The 17314-nt window shown below is 36.7% G+C and overlaps 3 protein-coding genes across 3 annotated transcripts; all 3 read left to right on the top strand.

Annotated features, from left to right (window-relative positions):
• The first annotated feature begins 261 nt into the window (after positions 1 to 261).
• On the top strand, positions 262 to 2100 carry LOC134260453 (uncharacterized). Its single transcript, XM_062743009.1, has one exon. The coding sequence runs from the start codon at positions 262 to 264 to the stop codon at positions 2098 to 2100; it is 1839 nt and encodes a 612-aa protein (XP_062598993.1).
• A 5020-nt stretch (positions 2101 to 7120) lies between these two features.
• On the top strand, positions 7121 to 7507 carry LOC134260447 (protein unc-13 homolog C-like). The gene has a single exon (XM_062743005.1). It carries the CDS (start codon positions 7121 to 7123, stop codon positions 7505 to 7507), a length of 387 nt encoding a protein of 128 aa, XP_062598989.1.
• Positions 7508 to 10304: 2797 nt separating this feature from the next.
• LOC134260435 (uncharacterized) lies at positions 10305 to 11318 on the top strand. Its single transcript, XM_062742995.1, has one exon. It carries the CDS (start codon positions 10305 to 10307, stop codon positions 11316 to 11318), a length of 1014 nt encoding a protein of 337 aa, XP_062598979.1.
• The last annotated feature ends 5996 nt before the right edge of the window (positions 11319 to 17314 follow it).

The raw sequence follows: 17314 nt of genomic DNA, 5'->3' as shown, positions 1-17314 counted from the left end.
GGACAGAACCTATACTTTGTCCCGCAGCAAGATTGATGTCAAACAATATAATCATGCTTTTTACCTATTGCAACATGCAGGTATTCACAGATCTTTACTGCACCTAAGAAGTAAACGCATGCCTGCCGGTGCCCCAAGATAAACCCGCATGTTAATCTGCGCGGTTGAATTACACCCCCAGGGAACCCCAGTTGATCATATCTTGTTCACTTTTCTTAGCAATCAATGCAGATTTGGCACCCAGATCGGCACTACGCTAACATGCCTAGCAGGAGGCTCTCCAAAACGCAAAAACAGAAAAAATATAAAATAAGACGAGCGAACAACAGAAAAGCTCGCAATATCAGGCGTATTAAACGCCTGTCAGAGAACACTAATAACAATGTTCTCAATCTCTCAGATTATACTCTGTCTGAAGCTGAAACATCTTTACTTAGCAAAGGTCTCAAATTTATTCCCACACCAGGGACGCAAAATATAAGACAGAATTTGATCTGTAGCTTCAATGAACTAGCCAGGAAAATGAGATGCAAGATACTCTTTCATACAAATGAGGATGATAAACAATTGCATCCCTTATATATCAATACGAATTATAATCCCGGCAACACAACGTGCACAGCTTTAGAAAATTATCTCTATGCAACCAAAATGGAGCTATGTAAAATCCACTTTCACAAATTCAGAGATAATTTAACAAAAAAAGAGCGGAATGCGCTGACCAGTCTCCGAAACGAGACAAACATTGTAATAAAAAAGGCAGACAAATCTACTACTGTTGTAGTTCAGAACCGCACAAATTATGCAGCGGAGGGACTAAGACAATTAAATGACGGCATTCATTACGCCGCAATTCACAAAGACAGAACACATGAAATACACGATCTGATCAACAAGATTGTATGTGAAATGCAAATCAATTCTGAAATCGACAGTATTACCCACAGATTTCTGTCGCAGTCCCTTACATTCCGCCCTGGCAGGTTATACTTACTACCTAAAATACATAAAATCTGCATTTCTGACATTGAAAACTTCAAAGGGACCGAGGCCCTGCAGCGTGGAATGAGTATACCGGGGAGGCCAATTATCTCTCAATGCGCCTCCCCTACAATGCCTATAGGGCACTTCATAGACTACTTCCTTGTGCCATTAGTACAAAAACAACACACATATGTCAGAGATACCAAACACTTTATCAGCAAAGTTGAATCCCTGCATTTGAAACCCGAAACCCGGCTAGTTACCTATGATGTAACTTCCATGTATACTAACATGACAGCCACGGAACTTCTCCAATCTGCAGCAAAAGCACTCACAAAATTGAAACAAACTGATGTTACAATACCGATCCCAGATATCAGTAACCTAATCAAATTGTTACAAATTCTGTTAGAGAACAATGAATTTGAATTTAATGGTCACCTGTATAAACAAATATTAGGAGCCAGCATGGGGGCGGTCCCGTACCCTGAGATATGTGACCTGCGCCTTTTTGATATCCTTGAAAATATTATCAAAAAATACAATCATAAAAACAAAATTCTGGCTCACTTTAGATACAGAGATGACGGTTTGATGGCACTGGACGCCACAGAAAGTGAAATACTGCAGTTTTTTGAACTTGCAAATCAGGAGCACAAATACCTGAAATTTACATACAATATTCACTTAAACGAGACTGTGTTTCTGGACACAAAAGTCTACAAAGGACAGAGATTTAAACAGTCCGGAGTCTTAGACTTTGAAACTTTCATCAAACCTACAGAAACATTTATGTATCTGCATCGCAGCAGTGCACATCCCAATGCTACCTTCAGAGGATTTATTAAGGGGGAAATTATCCGTCATAAGAGGAACACCTCTGACCCACACAAAACCAAACAATTAATTTCACAGTTCAAGGAACGACTTATATCAAGGGGGTACTCGGAATCTGAAATAGACAGTATTGTTTCAGAAACGCAAACAATTAATAGACAGGAATTGCTAAAAAAAATAGCAAGACTAAATCTAACAGACCGCCCTCTGTGCTTGTTACCAAGTACAATCCTGCAGTCAGAAAACGGGGGAAAATATTACGCAAACATTGGAAATTAATTCAAAAGGATAAACAGTGTTCTGAGTTATTTCCTATGCCTCCTATCATTGGATACAAGCGAAATAGAAACTTAAATGAGCTCTTAAACTCGAACAGATAGCATATCAATTAACTAATCAGACAATCCGTGATAGCGAAAAGCATGCAAAGCAGATATCAGGGAACAGGTGGCTGTCAATTACCCAACACTCCAAACAAACAACCAATGCGCTTTCTCATGCCACGTGCATTAACTCTTCCAGCGCGACTATGTGACGGTCGCCCCGCCCGATTCTAACGAATCTCAACTGCAGCTCTATCTAAGAGCCGTTTAGTACAACATGTACCACAAAACAAGACGAGCAAACAATTTAAGCTCGCACCACAGAGAATATTAATTCTCTTTGATATTGTCTTATTCATTGACATATCCAAAACATAAAGCTTTTTATTCACAAAGCCTAATTAGTGGAACAGTAACAGAATACATGTCCACTACAAATATTATTGCATGAAACACCACCATGCCAGAGATATACAACTAAAATATAATAACTTAATTTGGGTTGGACCTCTGATGAGTGGCAGACCCTGGAAAATTCCTAAAATGTGCCCAAAACACCGATTCAGGTGTCAGGTCCTTTCCCGTCGGCACACGTGGTGCCGGGTGGCAACTTTATCTTACACGATATCAGGGCTTTGCTGAGCTGCATGAATTGGTGAACGCAGTTGATCAGTGCAATTGCAAAAATCTCAGTTCAACAAGTTTTGCACACAACGTTTTCTGAAAACGCACGTGTACAAAAATTCGAAGTCTCAAAAATATACACGAATGCACACAACGTTTAGTGAAACGCCTGTGAACAAAAAATATGTATACTTGCAAATAAATTAGCACACAACGTTTAATTTAAACGCACGTGTACTATTCACTTAATTTTATTTACAAAATTTCACGACAAATAAACATGGCCAAATTTGTAGGGACCTCGTGCTACAACGCTATGTAAGCGCCCGAGCACGACGAGTTTCCGCTAAAATATCACAAAATGACCTTGAATAATTTAACAGATTTTGGTAAACACTGAATTTACCGGAAAGCAAAAAATGTCGTGCAAGTGTAGTATGCAGTCATACTGACGTTAAATTAACGCCGATACAACTAATTCATCTACACAAAATTTTCAAATTTGCAAAACATGTAGTCAGTGGAGTAGGATTATCCTACCAGCGACGCCAATAGTCGTGGAACCGAGTTGGTTAAGACAATAAACTCATATATAGCAATGTAAATGAGGCTGGCGCCTTACCTTAATCAGGTTTTAGAAATGATATTTTAAAAAAGAAACAAGTACAAAGATTATTTCAACCTTAGAGAAATCATATTACCTTTAATTAATCTAGAATAAGATCGAAATGCTCACTAGCATGATATTGAATTAGAAGTGATAAAATAAATCTATTACAAAAAGGTTAAAAGAAAATTAATTTCATGGTGATGGTTGTGGGTCCAATTGTTTTCTTGGAGGGAGAGGGAAGTTATTGTTATTATCCGACTCTGCAAATTTGGGGAGGGTTTGCATCCACTCCCTCACATCCACCCCCACCACCTATAGATCTGCATAGTGACTCTTTTACTGAAGACTGGATGTGTGCAAAATATGTAACTTATAAATGTATTGATATCTTCAGTTTAAAATAAAAATATAACTTTGGCTATATGCTAATCATTTTTGAATTTAAAAAAACCCAATAGCTTCATGATGCTTTTATTTGCATTTACCTGTTTACTGAAATACATTTGAGATTTTATAATTTTCCTATGAATTACTGACCTCTTTCTCTTTTTTGGTGAAACAAGTACAGGCATGTCATTTTCATTGTCATTGTCGGACGTATTTACATCCTCTCCCTGGGTAGTAATAAATTATACATATAGTTAATCAAAATTGGTCTGTATTTAATATACCACAACAGGATATTACAATATAGTATTTAAAATTTTATTTTCATTTTTGTATTTTGAATTATATAAAGTGTTAACCTCAAGTAATGTCACTGATGGACGCACAAAAATGGCCTTTCTTGCAATAATTTGCTTAAGGAAATTGGCATCTAGCTCACCACCCCCACTGACATGGGGCTTGACAAGGCCTGTTCCAACACACATCAGGAATTCTAATCTAAAAGAAGTTAATGAATACCAAACTAGAAACAAATCTTTTCTAAAGCGCAAACATTATTATCAAAAGTTGAATTGACTGTTAGTTTTGTTCTGAATTTACCGCGTAGGTTTTGTGTTGAATTTACTGGTCAGGTGGCAGAAAATACAAAATTTACAGCAAACATTTACAGTATTCTGCCATCCGGTAAATAAAAATCTTACAACGTGACATACATGTAGCATTTAAGCATAGGTAGTTGTGGATAGCCACCCCCGTGGATAGCCACCCCCACCCCACCCGCACCCCTAATCTCTGTTGAGATTCTGCTGGGCTAGATATTTGGACTGACGCCCAGCAGAATCTCAACAGAGATTAGGGAGGGGTGGGGTTCCTGTCCACAAGTACCTGTGTACTTGAGATTAATTACAAACCCTATGTACCAAACACGACATAGCACAAGAAATTCATTACAAATGCGGTATATTTAATTTTTACTCATTTGTGTGACTTACTTAATAGACTTATCCAGTTTAAAGGCTGAGTAAATGCTGTCCAAAACCTCTTCCTCATCCCAATCTTTCTGAAATACCATTGCCGAAATGACATGGCCTCTCTTGTGAAGCTCCTCCTTCATTTGTCCCCTCGGAAGTTGCGTTGACTTGGGCCCCGGCAAGAGAGTCACCTCTTTCATAAAGATGGTAGTTGTCTTCTTTCTATAGTATAATTTACATGTAATATAAATGAAGAAAATGTAGTTGAACAGGGCAGGAAAAATTGTCAACTTTTATTCCTGCTAAAATTTTAAGTGGCTATAGAAACCTCTCCCCTCCCAACACAGTAAATATTTGCATCAATGTTTGTTTTTTGGCTCAGAATAATATTGAAATGATGTTGATGATAAGATTAAAGACAATAGGGTCATGAAATGGGATAATTTGTAATATTAAAGATTTCCATCCCGAATGGGACCAAATTCTCTACCCTTGAATGTCTGTCAAGTAGTAGTACCTAATACTTTGATATTATATTTTTTGAAAACCTTTAATAATGGAAAAAGTTGTCCGTGAGAAAGTTTTTAAAAATTTCATTATTAAGCAGTATTTAATTTATAAGGATTGCATCGAAGTATATGGTGAAAAGCGTTTTTTTTTTCTTTTCAAAATAAACATAAATCTTTCGGTGGAAAGATGCATCGATTGACAATTGAAAATAATTTTTTTTCTGGCTAATTTTTTTTTAATTATTTTAAAAAGGGGGGAGATAACTCTTACCAAAGTTCAAGGTCATACATTAGGACACATCCCACTATACATAATAATGGTAATAAATTGGAAGTATGTCTAAATATTTACATTTCCAATGTCTTTGTCTGAGATAAAATTACCAAATGTAAATGTAATTGATTTCCTCATGAATGTTTTGGCGCGGTTCCAAAAAAACACGTGCAAGGCGGGACAACACCTAGAGAGAAGCAGGCTCAAGGAGCCCTTGGATTGGCGGAATCAAAGCATGTAAATATAAGGAATAACTGTTAGATTTTTTGAATTCATGAAGATGATCAATGGATTGGCTTGCGTGATAATTTTATGCATAAACATTTATGCAAATTATCAAACAAGCCAATCCATTGATCACCTCATGCGCTGCATTTCATTTCCGGAAATATGCATGGCATTTCCGACATTTTTAGTCCCCTACCGGTGAAACCGGAGGGGACTATAGGTTTCCTCTTCGTCCGTCCGTCTGTCTGTCTGTCTGTCCCCGTCAGTCTGTCCCACTTGGTTTTCCGCACTTTTTTTCTAAACGCTTGCAGATATTGATTTGAATTTTGGTACGTGATTGTATCTTATTGAGTTACAGATCAAGTTTGAATTTTGTTTCGCTTCATTGATTTTTGACATTTTGAATATTTTTCATTTCCATTTGGTTTTCCCTTGTTTTTTCTAAACGCTTGCAGATATTGAGCTGAATTTTGGTACGTGAGTGTATCTTAATGAGTTACAGATCAAGTTTGAATTTCGTCTTGCTTCATTGATTTTTACAGAGTTATGGCATTTTGAATATTTTTCATAATCGCTTAATTAAGATCGGGTTCAAACTGCGCTAATTTCCGATTGTCGACAAAAATATGATGCGAGGAAAAGACGATGGATAAATGAGTTGAATTTTCGTCTTGATGTTTATTATTTTATTAGATTTAAAGCATTTACAACTTGAAAATCTTTCAGTTTAACCTTGGACATGACTTTTGCACATTAAAAAATGAAATCCTGAAGATAAAGGGGAACCCGGTAGGGGACATGTATTGCTTATGCAATACTCTCAGAATGCTTGTTTTATTTCATTTCCGACATTTTTTGTTTTCATTTCCGACATAATTTCTTTTTCATTTCCGGAATTTACCTGTGCGACAATTCAATGTTTTCTAAGTAAAAATCAATGGAATTTTGAAAGTATTTATACCAAAATATTGATAATAATAATAAAATCATATATACATAATATATGCATACATATATGTAGCACCAAGTCAACTTAAAAGAGGTCAATGAATATAAATAATTTTCACCATATTTATTGTGCACTAAATTAAATGTCAGTGACAGCACCATACTTATGTCCAAGTCACCGATAGATTAAATAACGCAATTAGAATTAAATGATTTATTCCTTTAAAATTTTCAGAAGTAAAGTTATCAAATCTATAGGTACTACATATTATGAAGAAGAATTTATTTCAAAATCACTGGACACTAACGATAAAAACACTTCAAAAGCACTCAATGATCTTTCTGAATTGAAATCAGCATTAGAAAATTCCATGAAGCAGAACGCTAGACTCACAAATGATATCCTTGACCTTCAATGCAGATCAATGCGAGAAAATTTACTATTCTACGGAGTAGATGAGGCACCAAAAGGGGAGCAAGAAAACTGTGAAGATATTGTTAAGAGAATATGCTCTGCCAATTTAGAACTAGAGGACGACATTCTAATAGAAAGGGCACACAGAATCGGCAGAAGAAACAACGTAAAACCACGCCCGATTGTAGCAAAATTCAACAGATTCCCCCAGCGTGAACTCATCCGCAAAAATGCCTTCAAACTTAAAGGAACACATCTGTCGATCGGTGAACAATTCCCGAAAGAAATCCAGGAACGGAGGAAGGGCCTGTACCCCATTTATAAGAAGGCCAAGGAAGATGAAAAAAGGCATCCCTTGTTAAAGACAAACTTTACATCGATGGAGAGTTATACATAGATGCTGGATCTGAAACACCGGAGTACGAGTATCCTAAATCAGAGGGGGGTGCAAGAGGATTCAGAAGAGGTGGCAGAGGTGGTAGGGGAAAATAGTGGGGTCAGGAGAGCCAAGATGTATTACGAATCATAGGATGGAATTTACACGGAGGTTTTGACAATAAATGGAAAGATAACAATTTGAGAAATTTTTTGTGTACGTATGACATAATTTGCCTATCTGAATGCTGGATTGAAAAGGATTATATAATCGACGATCCGAATTTCAAAGCGTTCATTTTTCCTAGGAAAACTAGAACTATTCATGGTGGGGGGACTATTATACTTATAAGAAATGAATATATATATACATTACTTTTGTTGAAGCTGTTTATGATACAATTATATGGCTTAAAATAGATAAAGATTTTTGTAATCACGATAATGATATATACATTGCTTTTACATATTTCCCCCCTTACAATTCTGTATTTTTCAAAGAGAATGAAATTAATTTATTTGAGGAATTAGAAAAACTATTAAGCTTTTATAATGTAGTGGAGTTGTATATTTTAATTAGAGTTATCTCTCTTGGATCTTGGATGGGGTGCGCGGTTGTCATTGACAACCGGTGCTACCGTCTGGGATCCGGGCGTTTCCGTTCCGCGTCCCTCATCACTTGGTTCTTTTTAATTATCAGATCTAGACGTTTTTAGGAGTTTGTCTCCAATTTATTTATTTACCGGCATATTTATAGTATTACCGTAATATTCCCATTGCTGATTAGCTGAATCTATCTTATAGGTAAATATCTTCACTACATTTCCCTTACGTTTCATTGTTGACTTGAATTATTTTGTTATTTGTTGATTAATCAAATATCACCTATTAAATAAATCAGTCATTTATCATATCTGAATAATTGTTTTAGTTCTTTATTAGTTATGATCTAGTATCTCGTGATAATCCGGGATAATTTTAAGTGGACTATACAGACCACTGTTACAGAAATTTTGGGGGCTTCGTCCGCGGGATACTAAGATCATGTCGTTGTTTTGTGAATTCCTTTTTCCGATTTCAGATTGAATGTCTTTTTAGAAAATTGGTGTGTTATTTAGATTGTATGCAATGGCTTCACGTTTATTTTCTAGCCTTACGGCTCTTAGTACAAGTTTGCGAAATTTGTTTTCGCCTACAAATATTGTAGAGAATAATTTGACACAAAATACAAACAACAATGATGTTGTGACGGAAAACGTAAGTGAAAGAAAGGTTTTACCTTGTAGCTGTTACTCCGAGGCTGCGAACAATCAAGATCAGTTTCACGACGCTGTTGAATTTCAGAATCAAATTCACACAAATAACAACAGACATAGAGGTTTGTCCTCATATGAAACTCAAAATCACCATCGACTTCAGTCACCAAGAAACAATATTTGTCAAAAACAGTCCGAGACAGAATTTTGTCCAGATTTTCATTTCAATGGTTCACATGAAACTCCACACAGTGAGAATTTTCTCTCAGAAAATCCATATGAAAATGAACAATCACATGTTTTTCAAACATTCACACAACAGCAAGTAAATAATCCTGACAAAAACACGAAAAACAATGCAAGGTTTCCTTCTAGTCAACGTGGTTTGTTCCACACTGATCCGACAACTTTTAGTCACGTGATCAATAGGGTTTTCCCAAGGAATGCAGAAGCTTCCGGTGTAGCATCAATTCATACACCAATACATTCAACCCCGTGTTTTGAACACAAAATACAACGCCCAGAAATTCCCTCTCAAAATTCACCAAATGTTGTTAGAAAAGAAAAAGAACCTGATAAGTTCGACGGGAAAAATGTAGAGTGGCCCGACTATTTAACACATTTTGAACAGGTCGCTTTGTGGAATCAATGGTCAGATGACGAGAAGGCCATACAGTTAGCCATGTCGCTCCGGGGCACCGCGCAGCGAATACTTAGTGAATTAGCACCGGAACAATTATCAAATTTTTCGTGTCTTAAATTTTCTCTGGCACAGAGGTTTTGTACCTCTGAACGAGAAACCGCACATAGATGCGAATTTAGGGCTCGAAAAAGACTCAGCGGAGAATCCGTTTCAGATTATGGGTATGCGCTTAATCGTTTGGCAAATCGTGCGTTTCCTAACATACCGATGTCAAGTCGCGAAAATTTAGTCATTGACCAATATATCAGTGGTCTCGGTCACATAGAACTAAAGAAATATGTGCAGTTTGCACACCCCTCGACTTTAGATAAAGCCATTTCCTTGGCAGTAGAGTTTGAGGCGTTTGACGGAGCGCATAACAAGACATTACTCAAACCGCGTAATTTTGAACAAGATTTTTTCTTGAATCAATCTAACGTCCGAGCCGTACAAAAAGAAGTCATACAGAAAACTCCAAACTCTTATGCGTCAGATGAATTAGTTTTATCTGAAATCACAAAAACCATGAAAGAACTTCAGTCTGCGGTCAACGAATTAAAAAGTGCTAACGAATCCAGTTCAAAACTCAAAAATACCGTGAATTCAACCATCAGGTGTTATACCTGCGGCAAATCTGGACACATTAGTCGAAAATGTCCAGAAAGACCTCACAATTTCCCTCAGCAAAATGACAAAGCTAACTCATCGCATCAGTTTCCTAAGAACAACCCAAACGACACCGGACTGTCCTTGCGACCGGAAGTTCAGTCCCAGAAGCATTAACTAAGTCTCCGATACGGTCACACGGAAGCATTAGGCTATCGTCCGTGACAGGTGCTTGTTGGTTTGCAAATGTATCAATAAAATCATTTTGTATGCATATGTTGATTGATACTGGGTCTGCTGTTTCTTTAATATCAAAAGAAGTTTTAGATAATTTTGATCTATGTGATCAATTTTTACAAAGGGTGTCAACTGAGTTAAAAACAGCTGATGGAGAACCGTTACAGGTCTATGGTCAAACTGAAATTACATTTATTTTGGGTGGTAGAGAATTCAGTATACCTGTAATAGTGGCAGAGCTAGGTGACCTTTCAGGAATTTTAGGTTTAGACTTTTTGTCAGAAAATGAGGTTATATTTGACCTTAAAAAGGGTGTATTGAATTTTCCTGAATTTAAAGTCCAGTTAGAGAGTGAGGATAATTTATCCTGTGCACGAGTATCTCTCGATGACGATACAGTCATATCAGGTTCTACAGAGACTTTTGTAAAGTGTAATTTAGGAAACTCACGTTTTAGATGTTTAGAGGGTATAGTGGAACCTCATTTTGATAAGGGTCTAGATCAGAATATCTTGATTCCTAAGTCACTGGTAAATGTCAAAGAGGGAAACATTCTATTTTCAGTTCTAAATCCTAACCCAGAACCCGTGCAAATAAAGAAAAACACGCAAGTTGCGACAATCCAAAGCATTATGAATGCTACTGATTTGGTTAATAAGAACAAAAATTTTACGCATACTGACGTTGACGTTACAGAAACTAAATGCTTGCCAGATCATCTAAAAATAATGATGGAAAACGTTTCGTGTAACATTACAGAAACCGAGAAAAGTGAGTTGTCTTCGGTTTTGAGCCGATATGAAGACATATTTGTGGGTTTAGATGGTAAACTAGGGCGTACAAACAAGGTTGAACACACTATAAATACGGGAGAAAGTAAACCTATAAAATTACCCCCCAGACGATTACCACTAGCCCAAAAAGAAATCGCAGAAAAGGAAATTAAAAATATGTTAGACCAAGATATAATCGAGACTAGCAGTTCTCCATGGGCCTCTCCAATTGTTTTAGTTCAAAAGAAAGATGGTAGCACGCGTTTCTGCGTCGACTAACGTAAACTAAACCATATAACAGTAAAAGATGCCTACCCCTTTCCTCGTATAGACGAATCTGTAGACGCGTTGTCAGGGTCTAAGTACTTCTGTACACTAGACATGGCAAGTGGGTATTGGCAAGTGGCCATGAATGAAAATGATAGGCATAAAACTGCATTCGTAACACATAAAGGGTTATACCAATTTAAGGTTATGCCTTTTGGCCTTACAAATAGCCCTGCCACATTCGAAAGATTGATGGAAACTGTGTTAACCGGATTACAGTGGGAACGTTGTTCAGTTTACTTAGACGATGTCATTGTCTTTGGGACAACTTTTACAGAAACTTTATCTAATTTGACCAAAGTATTTGACAGATTTAGCGACGCGAATCTAAAATTAAAACCTAAGAAATGCATTTTATTTTGTGAAGTTTCATTCTTAGGACACGTTGTGTCAAAAGACGGCGTTAAATGCGACCCTAATAAGATCCGCGCAGTACAAGATTGGAAGACCCCAGACAATGTTACTGAAATAAAAAGTTTCCTAGGACTTGCTTCCTATTATCGGAAATTTATACCTGACTTTTCGACAGTGGCATATCCACTTACTCGACTGACTCAAAAGAACGTTCCGTTTGAATGGGATAATTCCTGCGAAAATGCGTTCCAAACACTTAAGAAACTTTTAGTTTCTTCGCCAATATTGTCGTATCCAACTAGTAATGACACTTTTGTACTCGATACTGACGCTTCCAATGATGGAATTGGCGCCGTATTATCTCAGATTCAGAACGGTGAAGAAAAAGTCATTGCTTACGGTAGTAAAACGTTATCTAAAACCCAACGCAGATACTGCACAACTTACCGCGAGTTGTTGGCCGTAGTAATATTTGTGAAACAATTTAAACACTACCTATGGGGTAGAAAGTTTTTACTAAGAACGGATCATTCGTCATTAAAATGGCTCCGTAATTTTAAAGAACCCGAAGGTATGATAGCCAGATGGATTTCTGTGCTCGACACATACGACTTCGATATACAACATCGTAAAGGTTCTTTACATGTAAATGCGGACGCTATGTCCAGAAAACCCAGACGCAGATGTAATCGAGAAAACTGCGAGTGCACCGAAGCTAGGGTTCATGTTGTGCGATCTTCAAATTCAAATAAAAATCAAAACGGTGTTACGACTAACTGGTTAGACCAATGGTCTGATGATCATGTTTCAAAACTCCAACTTGAAGATCCTTCTTTAAAAACAATGATCGAAATCATACAAAACCAAGTAGATACGTTAGAACCCGTTTATAGGACCAATCCTGAAATTCGACAATTATGGAATTTGAAAGATACTCTTGTATCAAAAGATGGTATTTTATATCGTCAATGGTTCAGTATTCCGGAAAATATCCATATATTATTATTAGTGGTACCCAAGTCCATAAAAAAAGAGATTATGTATCAATTACACAATCAACGTGTAGCGGGACATTTGGGTCGCGACAAAACTTTAGCTTCTATACGCGCTAGATTTTACTGGCCTGGTATGTCATCTGATGTAGAGAGATGGTGTCAAAATTGCACTGTGTGTGCACGGCGTAAACCAGGACCAGGTCCAGGCAAATCCCCGATGCAGCATTGCCCCGCATACCGACCATTACAATGCATTGCCATTGATATAATGGGCCCTTTACCCATGACAGAAAAACATAATGAGTATATAATGGTCATAGGCGATTATTTTACCAAATGGAAAGAAGCTTTTGCTCTACAAGACCATACTACACAGACAGTTGCAGATGTCCTAATAAACGAATTTATATGTCGCTATGGTACCCCATACCGTATTCACACTGATCAAGGCAGAGAATTTGAGTCTCAATTGTTTTCTGAATTATGTGAAAAATTTGACATATATAAAACCCGAACTACTCCTTACCGGCCTCAATCAGATGACATGGTGGAACGATTTAATCGTACCTTACAGCAAATGCTTTCCTTATTTGTCAATAAACACAGAAATGACTGGGATGACCATCTGCCCTATGTTATGATGGCCTATCGTGCCTCTCTTCATGAAAGTACAAAATGTTCTCCAAATTTATTAATGTTAGGACGTGAAATAGACTTCCCTATTGACATAATTGCTGGTAACCCACCAAATCATGAAGAATCATGCATTAATGAATACATTGAATTTGTAAAAGAAGCTATGTCTTCTGCATTTCAGCATGCTGGAGAAAGTCTTGAAGGTAGTTTTAAGCGTCAGAAAAAATATCATGATCAGAATATAAAACACAGAACTTTCAATGAAGGTGACCTAGTTTGGAGGTGGTATCCTCCTTGGGCAAAGCAAAAATTAGGGTTAGGATGGCGTGGTCCATATAAAGTCAAAAGGAAAATCAGTAATGTCACATATCAAATACAGTGTTGTAATACAGATGTTTTAGTTGTGGTTCATGTTGACCACCTTAAACCCTATTAGTCGGAAGAGTCAGATTTATCAAATTATGAGTTTTACAATACCTTTGAGGTACAGACCGAGTATGACTCGAGTAGTGAATCACAAGAAATTATGACAAACGAACAAGAATCCTACAGGGAATGTTCCCAACACACAAGACATGGTCGTAGAATTAAACCTCCCACTCGTTTTTCACCATAAATTACAGTGTACATAACTAGGCACTTGCATGTGAATTGCATTAAATTTTCAGTTGATTATTGTTATACTAACATATCATTTTATCATGGCATATTCATTTCTCATCTTCACCCTCATTATTTGTTATGTGATAATACAGAGATGGAAAATTGAGTCTTTGAGACTAATCACTTGAAGAAATTGTAACTTAAAGTTAAGATATATGAATTCATACACTCACCCCTTGAGGTCGTTTTTGTAAACAAGGGTACATGTATAAATAGTAGCAAGTATACTCATGTACATGATATTGTATTCATGCATGGAGTAATTCAAGTTATTGTTTCGAAGTACAGTAGGTCATAGTACCTGAGTCATGACTGATATATTTCAGTGAAGCATAGTGATCAGATTATTGCAATCTGTGTGCTTATACATACATAATATTTGCTATATTTGTTTGAACATAGGTTTGCTATTTTACAGTTATTGTATACTAAATAGCTTGATGCCTACATAATTATACAGTTATTGTATACTGACTAGTTACAGTTATTGTAATTGTATACATACTATTTAGTTACCTACAAATAGGAAATGATTGATGAGAAGAGACAAGATATATTCTCGACATTGAGTAAAATATATGACCTGTTGTCATTGTGACATTTTAGAAAGGTCTGAGTGTATGCCATTCATAGATTTTTCCTTTGGGGTTATACATTTTGTTCACAGAAAATTTTTTTAAAGAAAATATACAATACACTTTATTAGTGTTAACATATACTTAACATGGTAAGCGACATGTTTGCTATTTCCTCAAACTATGTGTTTATTTATTTACAGTTTCATTTGGATCATCCTTACAACATTTTCATCATCATCATCATTATCATCATCGTTTGATCCCATCCTTATCATCATTTTCATCACCACCACTATATAGTCATGTCAATTATGGACACTGATGTCCTTGACCTTTTGGTACACGATGAGGATCTTGCGGAACTTCTGGAATCTTCATCCTGCCCCTTTGAGTTCCATTCCGGAATGAATTGTCCTGTAGTGTCCTGTGGCTTTACCTCCTTTACCACCAGGAAGAGTTATGCCAGGCACTGGGAGACGAAGCACAAGCCCCATCATGTTATTTTCCATTGTTCCATCCCAGGATGTAAATCTACTTGCAAGAGAAAGACAGATATGCGTTTCCACCTCCGCAGTATTCATCACTTGTCCCAGCTGCCTCTTGAAAATCATCTCCAGCTGTGTCGACATGAACTCAAACCAAATAGTAATTACATCGATCCGGGTAGTCTGAAATTTGTTTCTCGTCTCCCAGTTGCTCCGACCACCAGCACCCTGGCATCTGCTCCGCCACAGGCACCTGCGACCTCATCTGCTTCTTCCGCAAGTTCTTCTACCATCAGTTCATCCTGTCTGCCATCCGCCACATCAGCATCCGCTATCATTTCATCAGTTCAGCCATCCATCTTTGCTCCATTGCCTCCTTCATACGATGTTACACCATCCGTTGTGTCGTCTGAGACCTTGCCATCCACTTTGCCTTTCAAGTTCGGTTCATCTGAAATTCCTTCGTGTCCGCCAGTTGCTCAGCCAGACGTTCCTCCTGTACACACTACAGCCGCGACCGCGAGCCAGACCGAGGATTACGCATTCCTTTCCTTACATTCCGTCCCTGTGGAGAAAACAGATCTTGAACAGTTTGTATTCAATATTGATGTTGAAATTGATCGTTTAATTAAATTAAAAGAAATAGCCAATGCAAGATTGAATGAGAGGAGTGAGCTTTTGCGTGAGAGAGAGTTGAGACGAGAGTTAGAGAGAGAGAACAGGAGACTGAGGAGTGAGATCGACAGTTTGAAAAGGGGTGAGAGTGAGCGCGAGAATGCATATTTTTCTAGAGATGAGCGTTTGGAGATGGTTGAGAGTGCGAACGGCAGTTTGAATTGTTATAGGAGAAATAGTACCAGCTTGTCTAACCGTCTTGGTAAAAAAAGTTGTTCTAGAGCCTTACAGGATTTTTGAAGAATAAATGTTGGTTTTTGTTTTTATATATGTATGTCACCTCAACTTATCTTACCATATGTCATTCATCATCATCTTCATGTTTTCATTATTCCATTTTCATGTCCATCTTCATATTTTTCTTCCTGTGTTGTCCTGGAATTATATATATATACATGTACAGTGATCTATCGGAGAATCCATTATATATTCTCACTGCATTATCATTTCATATTTATATTTCATAATTACCTTGATGTTGTGCCGGCGACTTTCATTCTCGTACCACGTTTTCTGTGCCTTAATTCCGCCAGTGTGTCAGTGACTTTATTTCCGGTGATTCCTATTTAGACAGTCGTATCGTGTCTATATGTGCATGGACAGTTTGCACGAGGTTGTGTCGAGAACTATAGTTATAGTTTTAATAAATTATTTATTTGTCATTTGAATTTGTGCTTAAAATTTAAAGACAATGTTGTGATAAGTATTATTTTTTATTGTATGTATACCTGAATATATATGTACAGATAAATAGTATACAAGTATGTGTATTATTATGTGACAATGTGTTGATAGTTGATACGGAGATATGACATATGTGCATATTGTTATAGAGTTTAACCTTATGTGATATAATTTATTACATAGATATCTGTTGTTTTGTAATATAATGTTGTTGTGGATTAACTTAAATTGTTGATTGTTTTACTATTTGAGCGAGTATCTGAGTATATATGCAGTATGTATATGTATAATTACATATGTACTCTTCATATTTTTGAGAGAGAGACTTGAGTGATGTATTTATTTGCATATTTGTTGTTTTAATATATTGATGATATAGTCATGCGTACTTTATATCTTGAGACATGTCTTCGACATAAGGTCTTAAGGTGGGGGGAATGTAGTGGAGTTGTATATTTTAATTAGAGTTATCTCTCTTGGATCTTGGATGGGGTGCGCGGTTGTCATTGACAACCGGTGCTACCGTCTGGGATCCGGGCGTTTCCGTTCCGCGTCCCTCATCACTTGGTTCTTTTTAAGGTTTCGTCAAAGGTCAACATGTCTAAAAATTTATTTTTACAATTGCTCCAAAATTATGTGTGGTATGAAGTCAAAAAGTTTACATTTTGTAAATATATTACTAGTTAATACATAGAAAGTATCACATGATAACAACTATTTTTATAAAGATATTTTTTTGAGAAAAATTGTATCAGAAAATGTGCATATTTTAAAAAAATGCACCTGCTTTATTCTGTCCTTTTTGTGAAAACCATCATTGTAGATATAATTTATGTTTATCATTGAAGGGCAAGTTGGACATGAATGGTCTCTGAAAG

This window comes from Saccostrea cucullata, unplaced genomic scaffold (genome assembly GCF_032062105.1).
Source record: "Saccostrea cucullata isolate Sc308-1 unplaced genomic scaffold, CSIRO_AGI_Scuc_v1 ctg2085, whole genome shotgun sequence".
Classification (NCBI taxonomy): Eukaryota; Metazoa; Mollusca; class Bivalvia; order Ostreida; family Ostreidae; genus Saccostrea; species Saccostrea cuccullata.
This window is presented reverse-complemented; position numbering and strand designations above follow the sequence as displayed.